This window comes from Megachile rotundata, chromosome 14 (genome assembly GCF_050947335.1).
Source record: "Megachile rotundata isolate GNS110a chromosome 14, iyMegRotu1, whole genome shotgun sequence".
NCBI classification, from domain to species: domain Eukaryota; kingdom Metazoa; phylum Arthropoda; class Insecta; order Hymenoptera; family Megachilidae; genus Megachile; species Megachile rotundata.
The window spans coordinates 6,956,961-6,978,773 of record NC_134996.1 but is presented as its reverse complement, the minus strand read 5'-3'; the positions used below and the strand labels follow the sequence as shown (position 1 = coordinate 6,978,773).

The 21,813-nt window shown below is 36.3% G+C and overlaps 1 protein-coding gene across 29 annotated transcripts in view; it reads left to right on the top strand.

Annotated features, from left to right (window-relative positions):
• para (sodium voltage-gated channel paralytic) overlaps window positions 1-21,813 on the top strand; it is a 98,834-nt gene that overhangs the window by 47,834 nt on the left and 29,187 nt on the right. For 6 of the 29 annotated variants that reach the window (XM_076539874.1, XM_076539857.1, XM_076539871.1 and 3 more), the window contains 13 exons: window positions 644-772; window positions 4,651-4,742; window positions 5,220-5,432; window positions 6,809-6,869; window positions 6,944-7,253; window positions 8,382-8,663; window positions 12,068-12,499; window positions 13,750-13,843; window positions 14,198-14,266; window positions 18,134-18,408; window positions 18,549-18,722; window positions 19,417-19,767; window positions 21,436-21,670. In XM_076539874.1, the coding sequence (XP_076395989.1) occupies window positions 644-772; window positions 4,651-4,742; window positions 5,220-5,432; window positions 6,809-6,869; window positions 6,944-7,253; window positions 8,382-8,663; window positions 12,068-12,499; window positions 13,750-13,843; window positions 14,198-14,266; window positions 18,134-18,408; window positions 18,549-18,722; window positions 19,417-19,767; window positions 21,436-21,670 (2,717 nt within the window). Of the gene's footprint in view, window positions 1-643; window positions 773-4,650; window positions 4,743-5,219; window positions 5,433-6,808; window positions 6,870-6,943; window positions 7,254-8,381; window positions 8,664-11,414; window positions 11,472-12,067; window positions 12,500-13,749; window positions 13,844-14,197; window positions 14,267-18,133; window positions 18,409-18,548; window positions 18,723-19,416; window positions 19,768-21,435; window positions 21,671-21,813 lie in introns of all 29 variants that reach the window. The other 23 variants (XM_076539869.1, XM_076539851.1, XM_076539849.1 and 20 more) reach the window with 7 other exon arrangements.

Below are 21,813 nucleotides of genomic sequence, written 5' to 3'. Positions count from 1 at the left end.
CTGTTAATTGTGACGCGATGTCTGCTATAAATGAAGAGTCATTGGTGACTGGTGATTCAAGTTTAGGACACTTATTGAAGATATAAATTAAAGGTTTATGATAACATTTATAAAAACAATGTTACATCTGACAATTTACATATTTATACGAGGCAGACATAGTTGCATTTGTTTTTGAAATAATATGTGGAGATTTTAGTATTCATATAGTATAGCAAGGGTTCATTCTGAAGAAAACCATAATTTATTATATTACATGAATATTATTATCTGCATATATTGCAACTACACAAGCGAATGCAATACTCGTGTCTTCCTCTTGCTAAATTAAATATTTAACATTAAATAATAAAATCCAAATATTTAATATTAGTTAACCTTGTTAACCTAACCTAATTTCTTTTTATCTGAAATCTAAATGAGAAAAATGTATACTCACACAGAAAATTTTACAAAACAAATACAGAATGATTACTTCAATTTGAATGAATAAAAATGAAATAGTAAATTGTGTGACTTTTTTTTAACGAAGTGAGTGTGTCGCTATAACGCAACGTCAGTGTGATGTGACGAGACACGCTAGGCAGTAGAAGAGACGTAAATATTCGCATTTAAAGCTGAGTGGTGTGTTTGTTGTTTTCAGAGTGATATTTACGGGCATCTACACATTTGAGTCCGCCGTTAAGGTGATGGCGAGGGGTTTCATTCTGCAGCCTTTTACCTATCTTAGAGATGCATGGAATTGGCTCGACTTCGTAGTTATAGCTTTAGCGTGAGTAGTTAAAAACTTATTCTTTAACTAAAGAAAAAAAAATACAAACCAAGCGATACAGAAATGACAAGCGACCATATACGGTAGAGTACAGCGTGTGATGAAAGAGAACAATCAAAAAGAAGGGTACAATTTTTTTTTTACTTGTACATAGTCAATAGTGTTTTTTTTAATGCAAAAATGTGCGATAGGTTGAATACACAAGATAGATACGGTATTTTTAATTAGAGGATGCAGGATGCGCTGTGCGCGTCCGGCAAGTTGGCACGGGGAAACAATGATATACGCATTGTTTTCGAATGTTAATTTGCCGGACGCGTGTGGTACTTGAAAGGAAAAATTTGACGCAAATTGTAAACGAAGATTATTTGATAGATTGTTTCGGTGCAGTTTAGTTGATTTGGAATTATTGAATCGATAAGGTAGATGCTCTCATTATCGACTAATGGATGTTAACCTCAATCTCTTATAAAGTAGTTTGTTTTAAAAAATATTTATTAACAAATGTAAGTTCTTGTAATTTGTTATGTGTAAAATGGAGATATTCCTTATTGACATAAGCGTAGATATATTTTAAGAAGGCAGATTACAAAAAAAAATTAACAATAAAAGAAACAATAAAAGAAATCTGTTAAAATAATGTTTTCGATATTTGCAAAAATATCCAAAGTATGAAGTAATAATTATTAAAAATGATGAAGAAAATAATTTTTGAAAGTTTGATAATGGGTTCATTTACCTTATGTCGTACGGTGTTAAGATCTACTGGGTCTGATGAAAGCGTGAGTTTCTTCTTTCGTTATTTACGAGAAAGATAAATAAACAATTTGATAACGAATAACGTAATTCACGCTTTTCTACGGAAAATCATTCACGAATCTACCTATTCATTACCAATAAATAATATGTACTTGTGTATATAGTAGACCTGGGTATTTTTGAAATAACTTCATTTGTAATTATTTACACAAATGTAATTCATGATAATTGTTATTGTTTTGGGGAATAATTTTGGGAATATTCTTCTAAAATTTGGAGTAATATAATAGAGTAATTAATTTGTAACTGAATTGTTGTTGTTTAGTTTGTTGATGTGGAGGATGCATGATTTTTGGGATATGAATTTTAAGTTTTGTAGATTTGGGATTTGGGGATTTGGGGATTTGGGGATTTGGGGATTTGGGGATTTGAGGATTTGGGGATTTAGCGATTTGAGGATTTAGGGATTTGGGGATTTGGGGATGTGGGGATTTGAGGATTTGGGGATTTGGGTATTTAGGGATTTGGGGATTTAGGGATTTGGAGATTTAGGGATTTGGGGATTTAGGGATTTGGGGATTTGAGGATTTGGGGATTTGGAGATTTGGGGATTTGGGGATTTGGGGATTTGGGGATTTGGGGATTTGGGGATTTAGGGATTTGGGGATTTGGGGATTTGGGGATTTGGGGATTTAGGGATTTGGGGATTTGGGGATTTGGGGATTTGGGGATTTGGGAATTTAGGGATTAGGAGATTTAGAGATTTGGGGATTTTAAAGATTTGGAAATTTGGAGATTTAGGGATTTTGAGATTTGGGGATTTGCGGATTTGGGGATTTGGGGATTTGTGAATTTGAGGATTTAGGGATTTGGGAATTTGGGGATTTGGGGATTTAGGGATTCGGAAATTAGAGAATTTGGAAGTTTAGGAATTTGAAGATTCTAAAATTTGGAAAATTGGGAATTCGTGGATTTGAAAATTTGTCAATTTGTCAATTTGTCAATTTGTCAATTTGTCAATTTAAATATTTGAAAATGTGAAAATGTGGAAATTTGAGAATTTGAAGACTGGAAAACTCGAAAACTCAAAAACTCAAAAATTAAAAACCTTGAAGACCAAATTAAAAACTCTGCAAAGTTACAAGTTCAAAAATGTCTAACCTGTAACCTCGCAACCCCCCAAAAATTCCCAATTCCGAAAATCATGCATTCTCCCCCCAAAAAATCAACCAACCCCCAAAATAGCAACAAATAGTAACCCAAAAACAATCCAATTCTACATTTTTCCAAATATAAAATTTGCCCAGGTCTAACCGTGAACAGCTATTACTAGTTAGAATCGTGTTCGATTAAATCCAGGCTAAAAATTGCGTCCAGCCTGAGACACTCGTTTTTTCTTTTCTTTTTCTTGTTTTTCTCAGTTCCACGGGTAGATTCGTATGACGATGACGATGATCTTAGCCGTACCGCGTCGACAGGGCCGATTTTCAAAGATCACGTCCGAGCCACGTACAACCAGTTGGCGCAGAGAAGCGTTTTTAACCCCACGTGAACGCTAATTAGTATTCAAGTTATGAATAATAGTAGCCATCGCTAGAGAACACCTTCAGTACGCTATCAGACATTGTTGTAGCAAAACGATTATATTATAAATATATTTTACTCGAACATATTCTTATCTTTTTTTTTCTCTCTATCATACGACACACGTACACGTATACACACAGACACATATAGTAACACTACTACGTCTATATTAATTAGTTTATTTAGATAACGGATAGAGACTCTTTATTATGTCTAGTTACCTCAAACAAAAAGTATCTTTATTATTATTATTATTATTATATTTATTATTATTATTATCATCGTAATGTTGATTAGTATAGCGTATACGTCGATTCGATGAATCATTTATTGTTGTAGTTTTAGAAAATGTATATATATATATTTCCTTGTGATTACACATTTATGAATATATATGTATACATGTTATTTATAACATATATTATGTAATTGTTGATAGATGATCAATATTTTATTCGATATAACAAGTATTCGTTTTGAGGTACGGTGTCATGAGAATTATTTTAGGGTTCATCTTGTTTATATTTATTGTGGAGTTATTTAGTTATTACCACAATTATTGTGGTGGATTTGTCAAATTTTTAACTTGTGGGATTGTGAATTTTAATAATTGGAATTCGACGTTTTTGCAAATCAAAAATTTGAAAATTTGTATTTGTTCGAATTTGAAGTTTATGTATTTTTGCAATTTATAAATTTGCGTTTGCTGACCTGTAAATGAAACAGTTACTTAAAAATTTGGAAATTTGTATTTGTTGATCTATAAATGAAACAATTTGGAAATTAAAGAATTGAAATGCTTGAGAATTTGGACATTTTTAAATTTGTAAATTTAATTTAAAGACAGGAATTTGAAAACTGAAGGACTTAAAATATTGTCAATTTGAAGATACTTTAATTTGTAAATTTGGGCGTTCAAAAATCTGAAAATTTGTAAGTTCACTAATTTAAGTATTTTAAAATTGAGAAATTTTAATTTTAAATTTCTTGTAAACTTAAAAATTTCCTAATTCTTAAACATAAGAATAAACTTTCTGCTATAGCGATGGAGTGTCATTAGTAACCTGTGGTTTTTGCAAAAAAGGCAATATACTAAGAGTCTACTATTTATCTATCCTCTCTAACAACCTCTAAATACATACCCCTATAACTAAAAACACTCCAATATAGCAGAGTTCTCAAAAAAATATAAATTAAAACCGAATATCTGCAACCTAACCTCAAAAACTATAAACTACAAATTCATAATCCAAGTGAATATTTCCAATAAATTAAGTAATAGGGAAAGATAAATCGTCATGACACCGTGACCTAATCAATCAACATCGTGCATGCAGTACTAGCTCAACCTTTACGATATCTAAAAACGCAGACGTTTTTTGGTAGGCGATATAGAAAACGGTAGCGAGTAATCGTTTGCGTAACCATTATTTTCTTTCTTACATTCTCCTCGACTGTTTTTTTCAATTCGTTACAAATATTTTTTTTTGTTTGTATCACTGTAATGTGTGTGATGTTCGGGTGTATTGCAGTTATGTGACGATGGGCATAGATCTAGGCAACCTTGCCGCTCTCAGGACATTTCGAGTCCTCCGAGCCTTGAAGACTGTCGCTATTGTACCAGGTATGCTTAGAGAATAGAAAATTGGTTGTAGTCGCAGAATATAATATTATTAGAGAGTCATTAGTACACTTTTTTCTGTCCGCGTTCGCTACGCAACACATTCTCTCTCGTCTCATCACCAACGACAATTGCCTCCTCGAGTTAAAAAAAAATATCAAAAAATAAACACACCGTTTTCTTTCTTTCTTTCTTTCTGCGCCATTCTCATTCTCTCACGCCAGCCTTCCATCTTTCACTCGATCATCGTATCGATCATTTTACTGTGCGAAATTTGATCAACGATCATCAAAATTGTCTTCATGATCTTCTCTGTCAGCCATGTATGTTTCACTCTAACGACCTTCATCTTCTCCGTCTGTCCTCTCTGTTGTCCGTCATCTCTTTCCACACGCTGAAAACGAAAGCGATTTGTTGATCGGCCGCAAAGGGGCAACAACCCTAATGACAGTACGTTTGTCCTTCTCTTTCGTTGTCTAGGTCTGAAAACCATTGTCGGCGCTGTGATAGAATCCGTGAAGAACCTGCGCGATGTGATAATCCTGACGATGTTCTCTCTTTCCGTCTTTGCGTTGATGGGCCTCCAGATTTACATGGGGGTGCTCACGCAAAAATGTATAAAGAACTTTCCCGAGGACGGCTCCTGGGGTAATCTCACTGACGAAAACTGGGAGCGATTCGTTAGTAACGAAAGTACGTACTGAAATTATGGGCGTGGCCAGGGCCTGGTGGGGGCTAAATTTCTTACATTTTTCATTTGGGAAATTAAAGTTTGCGGATTTGGAGACTGTTGGATTTGAGGGATTTGGAAGTTTGAGAAAATTGAAATGGGATTTGTGGATTTGGGGATTTGAGAATGTAAGGATTTAGTAAATTTTGGGATAGGGTGTCTGGAAATAAGGAAAATTGGGGATTTGAGGGTTTTAGTATTTGGGGATTTAGGGGTATAGGAATTTGGGGATATAGAGGTATGATGATTTGGAGATGTGAAGATTTGGAAATATAGGGATTTGGAATATGGGGTTTTGGAAATATAGGGATTTGGAATATGGGGTTTTGGAAATATAGGGATTTGGAAATTCGGGAAATTGAAAATTTAAGGATTTGGTAAATTTTGGGATAGGGGGTCTGGAAATATGGAAAATTGGGGATTTAGGGATATAGGAATTTGGGGATATAGAGGTATGATGATATAGGGATTTCGAGATGTGAAGGTTTGGAAATATAGGGATTTACAATATGGGCTTTTGGAAATATAGGGATTTGGAAATTAGGGAATTTGAAAATTTAAGGATTTGGTAAATTTTGGGTTAGGGGGTCTGGAAATATGGAAAATTGGGGATTTAGGGGTATAGGAATTTGGAGATATAGAGATATGATGATATAGGGATTTCGAGATGTGAAGATTTGGAAATATAGGGATTTGGAGGTATGGGGTTTTGGAAATATAGGAATTTAGAGATTTAGAAATATAGAGGTTTGGGAACTAAAAATTTGGAAATTAGGAGTTTCAGGGATTCGAGGAATTGGAGTCAGAAATTTAGGAATTTAGAAATGTTGGAATATAGAAAAGGAATATAGGATTTGGGGATATAGGGATTTGAGAATATACGAATTTAGGCATACAAGAATTTGAAAATATATAAATTTGACAAATTAGTAATTTTGGAACTTGAAGATTTAAAAAGAAGATTCAGGAATTTAGAAATTTGGACTTGGAAACTTTGTTAACTTCCACAACTTGAAACTTTAAAAATACTAAAAAAAAACTTGAATCTTTAACTTTGAAAACCCCTAGGTTTTCTACTTTAATGACAAAAGGATTATATTACAGTAGTATTATCTACCATTGAACCATAAAAATAAATCTAAGATCAATTTAAACTAACATGATCAAATATACCCTGAGATAAATTTTGCCCTCCCGTAACCGACAACCTGGCTACGCCCATAACCTAATTGTCTGAACCTCTATCGACCTTCCAAATGATTTAATTTCCAAATGGACTTCGAACAAACGTTCATCGTTACAAAAACCTGAACTGTATTTCATTCATTATTTTGTTCAGCTAATTGGTACGTGGACGAGGCGAAAAACATGCCCTTGTGCGGGAATTCATCTGGAGCAGGGTAATTCAGAAATTTGATCTCATTATAACATAACAAGTTAATTAGATTATTAATAAATTGTTTATTGACTACAGGCAGTGCCTTCCTGGCTACACGTGTTTACAAGGATACGGTGATAATCCGAATTATGGTTACACGAGTTTCGACACATTTGGTTGGGCCTTACTTTCTGCTTTTCGTCTGATGACTCAAGATTATTGGGAAAATCTTTATCAACTGGTACTAAGATCGGCCGGTCCGTGGCACATGTTGTTCTTCATCGTGATCATTTTTCTTGGTTCTTTTTATCTTGTCAACTTGATTCTTGCCATTGTCGCGATGTCCTACGACGAACTGCAAAAGAAAGCGGAAGAGGAGGAGGCAGCCGAGGAAGAAGCAATACGTGTACGTATACCTTTCAAGTTTCATTCATTCCCATCAATCTTTAATAAATCTAGCTTATCATTGTACTTCCACAAGTTACAATACTTCACGTTATCATTGCTTCACATATCTTGTAGCCTTATATCACCACACATGTTATCTACACATGTCCATATGTAATACCACATCCACATCAAATGCATATTGTAGCCTTATATCAATACAAATAATGTCTCTATGTATCCACATCTAATATCACATCAACATCTCATCCATATCGTATCCTTATATCACTTGAAATATGTCCACATATCCACATCTAACATCACATCACATCCACATCCATATCCACATCTGATACATATCGTATCCACACATCGCCACAAATGATATCTCCACATATCCACACCTAACATCACATTCATATTACAGCCTTGTATCACCATAAATGATATCTCCACATATCCATATCTACATCACATCCACATCCACATCTGATTCATTTCGTATTCTCATATTACTACAAATGATATCTCCACACATCCGTATGTGACATCACATCCATATTACAACCTTGTATCACCATAAATGGTATCTCCACATGTCCATATCTACATCACATCTACATCCACATCTGATTCATTTCGTATTCTCATATTACCACAAATGATATCTCCACACATCCGTATGTGACATCACATCCATATTACAACCTTGTATCACCATAAATGGTATCTCCACATGTCCATATCTACATCACATCCACATCCACATCTGGTCCATATCGTATCCACATATCACCACAAATGATATCTTCACATATCCACATGTAACATCACATCCATATTACAGCCTTGTATCACCATAAATGGTATCTCCACATCATCACATCCATATCCACATCTGGTCCATATCGTATCCACATATCACCACAAATGATATCTTCACATATCCATACCTAACATCACATCCATATTACAGCTTTATATCACCATAAATGATATCTCCACATATCCATATCTACATTACATCCACATCCACATCAGATCCATATAGTATCCACATATGACCACAAATGATATCTCCACAAATCCACGTCACATCCATATCAAACTACAGATATATAAATAATGACTATCTTAACAACAGGAAGCCGAGGAAGCAGCATTAGCGAAAGAGAACAAGTTGGCAGCCCAGGCAGCGGCGAGGGAAGCGGCCGCAACAGCAGCAGCAGTCGCCGCCGATCAGATCGTGAAATCTTCATCGGACTTCTCCTGCCACAGTTACGAGCTGTTCGTGGGCCAAGAGAAGGGCAACGACGACAACAACAAGGAACGCATGAGCATGCGTTCGATCGAGTCGGTCAGCGAACACCGGGTGAAGCAGATCAACAACCACACGGCCACAACTAAAGTGCGGAAAGTCAGCGCCGTAAGTGTCCGGCTGGCGATGCTTTCACCATCCTCCTTTGACGTAATGTACTTTGCTCCTGTTATATCGAACTTGCCGGCCCCCGATCCTGACCCTTGACCTCGCTTCCACGAGAGCGATTCACGCGAGGCTCGTTCGATCTCGACTCGACTCGTCGGCACTAGACACGCTTAAATTCACTAGATTAACGACGAGCCTCGGTACCCGGTATGAAAAGTAGGAAGTGGCGGAGTGTGTTGGCCCCTGTGGGCGGGAAAGATGACTTCCAGAGCAAGAATGATCACTGGTGTGGTGATCTCTAGGCTTTTCTTGATCGAGGGATCTAACTCTTTAGCGTTTCAAATTTTGTCTCGTATATAAAGGTAGATGAGGACTTCCCTCGACCGAGAGAAGCCTATTACCACGCTGCAAAGGCTCATGGGATTGTCTGTTTTTCTTGTTCAGTTGGAAACGTCCAACTGAAAAAGGCGACATAGAAATCGGACAATCGGTTCTTGAAATAATCTTGGACAAGTAAATGAGTAGGTTCACAATGGGTACCACAACAACAGGTACCAACTATCTGTTTGAAACATGCGAACGGAAGTTTCTGGTAGATTTAACTTGCTGTGTATACCCGGTGACCTGATTTCCATTGTCCCTAGAACTAAGACAAGGAGCTGTCGGTGCTAATTGTCCTAGCTCAGTGAGTCCATCGTTAGACTGACAAGAGGACTTTCCTGTTTCCTTCCTGATCAGGTGGAAATGTCTGATAGGGTTAAATTGATCGAGAATACGGTTGTTTAGAGAAAATTTCGACGAGTCGAGCCCCTCTATAGAATCTACTGCTCTGTTGTAGCATGCTTGTCGTACGTACTGTATCGATTATATTCGTAACAAATACAAGAATTTTTGGTAACTTCGTTTAGGACGCTTTTGAACCTCCTTGCTTTCGTTTCCTTCATTTCTTCACAGACTTCTGCATTGATTTCGGGTGATGTATTTTGATGATTTTGACAGCGTACATTAATGTTCCGTTTGATTTCCCATCAGCCACGTAATGGTTTCCGTAACGGTCGTGTAATGGTAATTCAGGACCGGTGTCGCGTTGACGTAAGAGACTTTTGTGAAGATCGTCTTGCATGGAAACGCATGTGTGTAGTAGATAAAAGGAGATACGAATTTTCGGATCGTAATTATGATAAACGGGGATAGTATTTATTCTTGTTTCTGTATGATTACCAGATATAGTAAGTTGTATCGAATAGTACAAAGGTTTTTAAGATGGCAGAACTGTTGACATTTGTGACGTCATTTTATGGTGTACCAAATACTTCAAATATTTCTGGATTTAAGTATTCTTTGGAAATCATTGTACGTTTTGTATTAGTATTTGTATCAATACTAGTACAATACTGATACTAGGGGCACTAGTCAAATATTGTTACTAGGTATGGTAGTACATCACTAATACTGGATGTACTGGTACAACAGTAATACTAGATATACTACAATACTAATACTAGGTGTGGAAGTACAATACTAGTACTATGTAAAGCAGTATAATATTAATACTAGGTACAATAGTACAATATTAATGTTAGGTATACTAGTACAGTACTATACTAGTATCAAGTGGTACTAGTACTTACTGTACTAGTGCAAGTAGCAATAGTGTTGTATTATACTAGTGTAAGTATTACTAGTATTATACTATACTTGTGTATCTAGTATTAGTACTATATTCTACTTGTGTAAGTAATAGTAGTATTATATTATACTAGTGTAAGTAAGACTAGTTCTATACTACACTAGTATTATACTAATGTAAGTAATACTGCTATTATACTATACTAGTGCAATTAATACTAGTACTATATTATACTTGTGTAAGTAGTATTAGTATTATAATACACTAGTATAAGTGATGCTAGCACTATACTAAACTACTATTATACTAATGTAAGTAGTACTACTATTATACTATACTAGTGCAATTAATACTAGTACTATATTATACTTGTGTAAGTAGTATTAGTATTATAATACACTAGTATAAGTGATGCTAGCACTATATTACACTAGTATTATGCTAATGTAAGTAGTACTACTACTATACTGTACTAGTACAATTAATACTAGTGTTGTATTATACTTGTGTAAGTAATACTAGTATTATATTACACTAATAAAAATAATACTAGCAGTATACTATACTAGTATACGTAATACCAATGCTATATACTGTTATAAAACTAGTACTATACTGTTCCAGTCTGAGTAATGCTATAACATACGGATCCAAATAATACTACTACTATACTAATATCAATAATGCTAGTACTATACTAGTATAAATAATACTAGTACTAGTAACACCACCTGCAAGTATCTCTACAAACCATGATACCACAATATCCAACGAAACACAAGCTTACATCCAGAAATTTATATAAATTCTACTAACAAACATACCTAACAGTTCACTAAAATCCCTAGATCTGGCCGATCTTCGTGTCTCCGGTGTTCAGTATCTTAACAACGAACATCGAGTAACATCATCCCAATATGTTGCGTCGAACTGTATCATTTCTTTGCGTATAAACATATCTCTTTCTCTTTCTCTATTTCTCTACTGCTGTCACTTTTGTGTATGTACGCTTTGCAAGTATTTATATGAACATATCCGTATCGAGTGCCTCCTTGGTGTACATTTTAGACAACGTTACGAGCCGTTTGGTAGGAGATATCTTTTCTTGTTTTTTTCTTAAGGTCTCTCGCGCCGCTAATGGCCAGTTTACTTATGCCTACCAGGAAAACCTGCGGAAGGTATGTGTGTCACGGCGTGTGTCAATCACCATCGACCGTACGTACAAAAAAAATAGCCAGTACAGGATCCACGATCCGATTATTCATGTCGATACATCGAAGATCTAACGTGTCGCGAAGCCGGAGCTTCATCGTCAGCCTCTAGTTCCCGTCACGATGGACGGATGTCGTAACTTAAAAGGATGCTTGGAGCTTCGATAGACGATCAACTTTATCCTATGATCTATATGACTTGCGTTTGTCCTATTTGAACGAAACGATATCCTTTAAAGATATCAACTTTCGAGAGTCTTTCAATAAAATTTCGCACGGATAAACGCAACTGATTTCGCTCAGACTCGAACATTACCAGTTAGAATCACCGTAACGTATCACATAACCCCATCAAGAGCTATCAGTCCACATCTCTCGTCACATTTCGATTACGTCGAAGGCGTTCGTTCTTCCAGAATCAAAGAAAAAAAGATCGTTCTCTAGCATCACCCTCGTCGAGTGACATCCTAATCTGATCCTCGTCCCGGTCCCTGGTCCGCTTTCCAGAGAAGAGCGAGAACGGTGAGAAAGAAAAGCGGTGGTCCGCTTTGTTGTAATTTCAGGCGAGCCTTAGTCTACCTGGCTCACCGTTCAATCTTCGCCGAAGCAGCCGTGGTAGCCATCAGTTCACGATCAGGAATGGTCGTGGTCGTTTCGTTGGTCCGCCAGGAGGTGACCGGAAACCGTTGGTCCTCTCCACCTTCCTGGACGCACAGGAACATCTGCCGTACGCGGACGACTCGAACGCTGTCACGCCCATGTCCGAGGAGAATGGCACGATCGTGGTGCCCGTTTACTATGCTAATCTTGGATCCAGACACTCGTCGTACACGTCACACGCGTCCAGGATTTCGTACACGTCACATGGAGATCTGATCGGAGGCATCGCGAACGCGGGCAAGCCAATGACCAAGGAGAGCCAACTCAGAAACAGATCCGTCAGGCCCCCGTCGGTGAACGGACACTTCACGGACTCGAATCAGAAGTACCATTACGTGAGTAGTTTGGGAGGAAGGTTATGTTAGCTGGGATTTATGTGAGTACATTCGGTGGATGTTAGGTGTTTATTGTGTGAGTTTGGTAGTGGGGGTTAGGTGGAATAGATCAGGTAGGATAAATTATATGATACAGATCAGGCTACATGGGATAAGTTAGATGAGATACGTTAGATAGGTTAGCTGGAATAGACTGGGTTTGGGATAAGTTGGATCGATAGGTGGGAATGGTGTTCAGATAAGATAGGGATTAGGTGGATCTGAATATATTTAAAATGGGAAATGACCTCACATGATGTGAAGGATGCAGGATGTAGATAAATTAGAAATGTGAAAATTTTCAGATCAGTAAAATGTTCCTAACTCACAGGATTCTAAATCCGAAAATTTACACATCACTAATTCCAAAATGACCAAATGTCCAAATTCTCAAGGTGGTACAACTCCAAATCTTAAATTTTCAAATTTCCACGTCACTAATTTAAAAATTTTCACATATACAAATTCTCAAGTTTCTAAGATTCCAAATCCCAAATTTTCAAATTTCCAAATTTTCAAATCTTCAATTCCAAAATTTTTAGATTTACAAATTTCCAATTCCAAAATTTTCAAAGTTACAAATCTCCAATTCCAAAATTTTCAGAGTGCCCAATCTCCCACTCCAAAATTCGCAAAGTGCCACATCTTCAATTCCAAAATTTTTAATGTGCCAAATCTCCAATTTCAAAATTTTCGAGGTTCCAAATTTCCAATTCCAAAATTTTCAAGTTTCCAAATCTCCAATTCCAAAATTTTCAAAGTTCCAAATCTCCAATTCCTAAATTTCCAAATTTCCAGATCTTCAATTCCAAAATTTTCAAAACTCTAAATCTCCAATTCCAAAATTTTCAATTTTCCAAATCTCCAAATCCCAAATTTTCAAATTTCCAAATTCTGAAGTGTGTACATATCCAAATTCCAAATTTCCAAGTCTCCAATTCTTAAACTTCCAAATTTCTAGTTCCAAAATGACCAAATGTCCAACTTCTCAAAAGTATAAATTTCCAAATCTCTGACTCCTGAATTTCTTAATCTCCAATTTGAAAATATCCAAGTGCCAAGTTTCCTAAGTTTCCTAAGTTTCCAAATTTCTAAATCCCAGATTTCCCAAGTTACCTTTTCATGAGTAGATAGTTCAGGCAGATGGCGCTAATGCTCACACAGAACACGTTAATTTTAAATTAATTATATTACTTTCATATTATTTATAGGAAGGTGACCTGGAGAATCTCATGGGCAAGGCAAAACAACAAGACAATCCGTTTATAGAGCCTTCTCAACAACATGCCGTGGTTGATATGAAAGGTGAATATCAGCTAATGTGACATTACCTAAATGATCAAATAAATCAAATAAATCATCACATACAAAATGAACTGAACACATAATGAATTACCTAAGCAAATAATGAAATAAACAATTGAGCAATCAAATAAAGAAACGATCAGATAATGAATTAAATAAACGACCAAATAGTGAAATAATCAAATAGTCAAATAAATGATCAGATAATGAACTAAATGAACGATCAAATAACATTTTCAGTAAATGAACGACTAATAAATTAATTCAGTAGCTGATCATACATTTAAGTAAATGATTATCTAATGAATGAAATGCATGATTAATAATGGAATAAATATTTGTTTGTTATTATAGATGTGATGGTACTCAACGATATAGTAGAACAAGCAGCAGGACGTCGAAGTAGTACACCAGAACAAGGAGGTAATATCAAAAATTCATCCCTCTGGTTCATACTACTTTTTTACAGTTTATCACCCTTTATCACAGATGTGTATCTCTTGTGTGATGAGCATCCTTATCATTTGATGTACACCGTTGTTGACATTCTTGTACATTCTTCTTTTTACCTCCGTTGATATTCAGTGCTGAAGATTTTTGTCTGAGCGCCTTGTACATAGTAGTATCGAATCCTCTATATTCTATATCTATTATTACAAACTTTGTTTTTTATTTTTTAATTTCGTTGGACGACCGTGAAACTACGTACAATGGACTATTCCTACTCTATTCGGTATTATTGTTATCGGTTATGTAGGGTGTTCCATGCGATTGGGTTAGGTTACTAGCTCTAAAGTGGTTGGAGGTAGAAAAAATACTGTAGCCGGCAAACATAGGTAGTATGATTAAATTTGCAAGCTTTTCAAATTTCTAGATTTACGAATTTTCAAATTTATTCATTTTTGAATAATAAATTTATGAATTTCTGAATAATAAATTTAAAAATTCTTAAATGCACAGATTTATGAAATTCTGAAGTTCTTAATTCTTAAATATCTAATTCATTATAATTAATTCAAACATGAATGTCCTAATGTTCCAAAATCCTTAGACTCCAAATCTTTTCTAGATCCTCAAGTCCCTAGATCCTCAAGTCCCTAGATCCTCAAATCCCTAGATCCTCAAGTCTTTAGATCCTCAAGTCCCTAGATCCTCAAGTCTTTAGATCCTCAAGTCCCTAGATCCTCAAGTCTCTAGATCCTCAAATCACTAGATCCCTGGATCCTCAAATCCGTAGATCCCTAAATCACTAAATCCCCAAATCCCCAAATTCCTAGAGTCCTAATTACTTAAGTCCCCAAGTCTTTAATTCCCCCATTTCTTGGACCTTCATATCCTTTATTTCCCCACATCTCTAGATCCACAAATTTATAGACTCCAAATTCCTAAACCCTCCAAATTTCGAAAAAAACAAATCCACAATCCCCAAATCTTTAGATATCCAAATTCCAAGGTCCCCAAATCGAAAAATCTCCAAATCTCTAAGTCAGCCAAATCTCTAGGCCTGTAAATCCAAAGACCTCCAAACTCCTAAGTCAGTAAAATTTCTAGATCCCCAAATTCAAAGACCTCCAAACCCCTAACTCATCCAAATTTCGAGGTGTCCAAATCCCTAAGTCAACCGAATCTCTAAATCTCCAAATTCAAAGACCTCCAAAACCCTAAGTCAGCCAAATCTCTAAATCCCCATATTCAAAGACCTCCAAAACCCTAACTCAATCAAATCTCTAAATCCCCAAATTGAAAGACCTCCAAAACTCTAAGTCAGCCAAATCTCTAAATCCCCAAATTCAAATACCTCCAAATCCCTAAGTCACTCAAATCTCTAGTTCCACAAATTCTTAAACTTCCAAATCACTAAATCCTCAAATCCCAGTGTCATAGAATACCTAGATCTCCAGATACCCACATCTCCAAATCACTAGATCCCCAAATCCCTACATTACAGAATGCCTAGATCTCCAGATACCCACATTCCCAAATGCCCAGATGCCTGAATCCCTATATCACAAAATTCCTATATCCCAACTCTCTACATGACAGAATTCCTATATCCCCAAATCCCTATATCAGAGAACTATATTCCCAAATGCCTACATCCAAATCCGAAAATTTCCAAATCTCCCTATATTCCTAAAATTCTAACTATTCACCTTCACATCCGAAACCAACAAATGCATCATACGTTCTATTCGACATCACTTAATTTAATCTAGTAATATTTTCTATCTTCAGCCATTTTATCGCCATAACTCGACTCAACTGCATAGGACTCCCTGCCTAACTATTCATCTGGTGCATGGACTTCCCGACATCCCGAAACAATTTTCTTTTTATTATTATTCTTGTAGAAACGATTCGAACTTCTCTAATCTCTTCTGAATCCCTATCTCGACGTCTAAGATTCATCAAACGGAAACCGATAAACATAGATATACCGTAACGACCAATTAAGCGAATAAATAAATAAATACTACGAATAATTGCAGTGCGTAAGCCCTCGAACACTTGGATGGATTATAGAGAATTGAAAATATGAGACGAAAGTTTGTAGTAGTTGTTTTTTTGGGGAAACAGCGTTTGTTTCCTGTTGTATAACGACACAGATTAATATCCTCGCTGCAGCTGCACGATCCTGGTGGCTTTCGTGCCTGGATTGACCGCTTCTCTTCCCATTTCTTCGATCGTCGACGTCGACTGCAGCGAAGTTTTTTGATTTTCTCATCAGTTTTTTTAACAGAAGGCACACGCGGGGCCGGCCACAACCTGGGTGCAACACACAAGGCTTACCATTTGTATATACTTTTTGAAAAGAAAAAAAGAATGGGAAGACAAATGTGGATCAAACAGATCCAGAATACAGATGTGTACTTATTTAAATAAATACTTTAACATTTGTTTTACTTTTTTAATTAATTTTCTTTTGCTATTAGTATCTTCTGAGAACGTTGATAAATCCTAAATTTTATGTTGGACAAATTATTTTGGGGCCTAAAGTGTACTTGTACCCAGGTTACTTGAAGAGGATCGGCCCTGGGCACACGCTTCGAGGGCACCGCCGCGTTCTGCCTGCGTTGCACAGTCAAAAAGTAGACAAATCGATAAGCTTATTACCATTACCGGATTATTCATAATTATTCGACGATCAGTGTTTAGAGGACGCGAATTAGAGCTTTTTCCAAACGAGGTTTATTAGTGGCGACGTTAAATGCGCACGCGAACACTGCCGCACTTTCGATCTTAGGTTGCTACTGCGGCCATTTTAGGTACAACTGACCTTCAAGGATCTGTTCTTTATTCTCGTTTTCTTTATTTATTTCCTGGTTGTGTACTGAACGTGCTTGGGTCTTAGCTGTAGATAAATTGATTTAGGACGCTTTTCGTGTTGTGTTAACCCTCAGGTGGTAGAATTTGCTCTTTATTGAAAACTGTTTGAATAAATTAGTATTGTGTAGACATTTAAAACATTAATAGAGTTTATAAGTTAGAATTAAGGTTAGTTCTGTATGCATGAGGCTAATGTAGACAAAATGGCGGACGTAGGAGCAGGTGCTATAATTTAATTAGAAATGGTTCAAGAAAATATTACAATAACTAAAACTTATATTACCTTTGCTGAAAATTAAATTCAAGGTTGTACAAGTAACTTATAGTGATAGCTGTGTAATTTGTAATAAAATTTAATTAGTAATTAGGCACTGTGAAGATAACCTAAAGAAAATGGCAGACAAAGTGGTAGAGCTACTATGTAATTGCAAGTCTATTCAAAAAAGCCTTACAAAATTGAATAATTAAGGATTATAATAATCTGTTTTAAATTAACCTAAATAGCTAAATACTAGAATAGTAAAATATTAACCATAGTATTAGTGTAATGAAATATATCTAATATCTAATTTTCTACCAATTTGAGGGTTAATTGCATTTGGACTGCCAGCAATGATCTCTGAAGCTCGAAGGGCATAATCGCTACTTCCTGTTCATTTAGTTTTCTAGAGCAAGCTTCCGAACACAGCTTCGATCATCCTTTTCTTTCTCCTTCGCCGCATCGAATGAGCTTAATCACCGAATTTTCGCATTGTAAATAAGGCTCGATGAGTTCTTATTTCTTCTGTCCTTCTTTCGTTTGCTATAGTTCACATGCCTGCCTGTTCGTATATATAATCTGTGGTCTGAGAAAGAACAAAGTAACAAAGAGCAAGCTTGAGCCGAGCCGAGACAAAAATATAAAAAAAAACCTCTTTCCCCAAAAAGAGTGGTGCCAGACAAAATTACTAACACGCGTTACAGTTTCGACCTATTACTTTCCGACAGACGACGACGAAGAAGGGCCGACATTCAAGGATAAACTGTTGGCCGCCGTGTTACGTTGCATCGATACGTTCTGCGTATGGGACTGTTGCTGGTTGTGGCTTGAATTTCAAAGATACGTGTCTCTTTTGGTGTTCGATCCGTTCGTAGAATTGTTCATCACCCTTTGTATCGTCGTTAACACACTCTTCATGGCGTTGGATCATCACGATATGGACAAGGACATGGAACGGGTGCTCAAGACCGGAAACTATGTAAGTCAAATTAACTTACAACTTACTCTTACTTCTTGTTTCATTCATTTTTCATTTCTTGCATTTACTTTTATTAATTTTTCATTTACTGTATTTCGTTTCAATAATTCCTAATACACATAAACAATTATAAATTTCAGTTCTTCACGGCAACATTTGGTATCGAAGCAACGTTGAAACTGATAGCAAAAAGCCCTAAATACTACTTTCAAGAAGGATGGAACATTTTCGATTTTATCATCGTCGCTCTTTCGCTTCTGGAATTAGGGTTAGAGGGTGTGCAAGGTCTCTCCGTGTTACGATCGTTCAGATTGGTAAGTACAGCTAAATACAACTACCTAACCGTCTGGAATGCGTCTTGAATGCCTCATGAGTGCGTCTTGAGTGCGTCATGAATGCATCATAAATGTATCATGAGAGGGTCACGAGTGCGTCTTGAATGCGTCATGAATGCGTCATGAGAGTGTCACGAGTGCGTCATCAATGCGTCATAAGAGTGTCACTAGTGCGTAACGAATGCGTCTTGAATGCGTCATGAGTGTGTCACGAGTGCATCTTGAATGCGTCACGAGTGCGTCACTAGGATGTCTTGAATGCGTCACGAGTGTGTCATCAGTATGTCACAAGTGCGTCACGAGTGTGTCTTAAATGCGTCATGAGTGTGTCACGAGTGCGTCACGAGTGCGTCTTGAATGCGTTACGAGTGCATCTAGAATGCGTCACGAGTGCGTCACTAGGGTGTCTTGAATGCATCATGAGTGTGTTACAAGTGCGTCACGAGTGCGTCTTGAATGCGTCATGAGTGTGTCACGAGTGCGTTACAAATGCGTCATGAGTGTATCACGAGTGCGACTTGAATGCGTCATGAGTGCGTCACGAGTGCGACTTGAATGCGTCATGAGTGTCTTGAGTGCATCACAAGTGCATCACGAGTGCGTCACAGATGCGTCACGCTATAATAGAGCAAAAAATTCAAGTGTACTAACAAATTTCTATTTGACATTTCAGCTAAGAGTGTTCAAACTAGCAAAATCGTGGCCTACGTTGAATCTGCTGATATCCATCATGGGCAGAACGGTGGGCGCGTTAGGTAACCTGACGTTCGTGTTGTGCATCATCATATTCATTTTCGCCGTGATGGGTATGCAACTGTTTGGCAAGAACTATACCGACCACGTCGATCGTTTTCCCGACGGCGAGCTACCCAGATGGAACTTCACCGATTTTATGCATTCGTTCATGATCGTTTTTCGAGTGTTATGTGGAGAATGGATCGAGTCTATGTGGGATTGTATGCTTGTGGGCGATGTTTCTTGTATACCGTTCTTTCTGGCTACCGTTGTCATCGGCAATCTGGTTGTAAGTATACTTATCTGAGTCTACTTAGAAACGTAAGTCTATTTATAATATCAATTTGGTTATTTTTATATGGATTCATTTATGTTCGCATTACTTTATTTAGAAATAGATTAGGGTAGTATTGTTTGTATTAATTTATTACCCTATTAGTACCCTAAGAGATTAGGGTAATGTAATCTATTAGGGTAGTACTGAGAAGATCTTAAATAAAATTTGAGTCTCATTCAAATTTAGAATCATGAAATAGAGTTTGTCTTAATTGCGGTGTCTTATAGTAACGTAGTATAGGGTAGTGATATTATTATAATCATTTAATATGCACAAACTTAATCTTGTAATATGGCTGATTCATGTTATATTGCCATGGATGGGTTGTGATAGTATTGTCAATGCAGAGTAGTAACAGTTGTAAATTTGAAAGTTTGAAGAATGCAAATTTTTAAATTTAAATTTCTAAATTAATGAATTTCTGTATAGTCAATTCTGTATTGCTCAATTCCTAAATTCTAGAATTCCTGAATTCCCTTAATTCCTGAATTTTTGCATTCTTGCATTCTTGAATTCTTGCATTCTACATACTTAAATTCGTGAATTCGTGAATTCTTGAATTTTTGCATTCTGCATTCTTGAATTCTTGCATTCTGCATACTTGAATTCGGGAATTCTTGAAGTTTTGCATTTTGCATTTTTGAATTCTTGAATCCCTGAATTCCTGTATTCTTGAAATCAAGAATTCTTGAATTCTTGGCCATGCATTCCTGCAGCCTTGAATCCTTGAATTCTTAAATTCCTAATTCCTAAATTCCTAAATTCCTAAATTCCTAAATTCCTAAATTCCTAAATTCCTAAATTCCTAAATTCCTAAATTCCTAAATTCCTAAATTCCTAAATTCCTAAATTCCTAAATTCCTAAATTCCTAAATTCCTAAATTCCTAAATTCCTAAATTCCTAAATTCCTAAATTCCTAAATTCCTAAATTCCTAAATTCCTAAATGTCTAAATTTCTAAATTCTTAAATTCCTGAATTCCTGAATTCTAGACTTCCTGAATTTTTCCTGAATTCCTGAATTCCAAAATTCCAAAATTTCTCATTACCCAAATTCCCAAACTCCCAAACTTTTGATGTCACAAATTCCTAATCATTTGAACCTTAAAATCCCAAAATTCCTGCCATCTCAAATTCAAAAATTCACACATTCCTAATCCTAAAACTTTTCTCATCCAAAACCTTAAAATTCAATTATTCCTAAATTTCAAAATTCTCGGTATCTCAAACTTGAAAATTCAAATATGCCTCCACTCCAAATCTCTTATTAACCCAAACTCACAAATTCCAAAATTGCAAACACAAAGCAAAAAACCCTTAAAATTCATAAATTGTAACTACAAAAATTGAGAAATTATTATGAGAATATTTATAAAATCTGAAAAACTTGCACCCATCTCCATCTTGCCATTGTAAATTCTCAATAATGCGTATAAGGAGTGCATAAGAGATCGTCTAGCTTCGATCTCCTCCAAACGGCAATATAACGAGAGTCAACTATACACACCTCCTTATTTTATTTCCATCAATTTTTATTTAGTTCCATCGAATTTTTATTTAGTTCCACACTCTAAAATAATAGTTTAACACAGTAATTAACCACAAATATCGTACAAAACAGGTGCTGAATCTCTTCTTGGCCTTGTTACTCAGCAACTTCGGTTCGTCGAATCTTTCGGCGCCGACACAGGACAACGACGCGAACAAGATCGCGGAGGCGATCGATCGAATAGCACGATTCGTTAAATGGATCAAGCGAAATGTCCTATATCTTGCTAAAATGATGCGAGCCAAACTCACCAATCAGATATCCGATCAGGCGCCAGGTGAGGGACCGTCCAACAGTTGGAAAGAAGGTTTATATCCAATCAGATCGCTTGCTGTGTGCGCTGTGTAGTTCGTGGCACTGTTTTTCGGTTCTGCTTTTCACTTTTTTACGAAAACAAAAGAAACAGATTTTTCCGTTCGCTCGTTTCGTTTCAGCCAGTCAATGATCGAA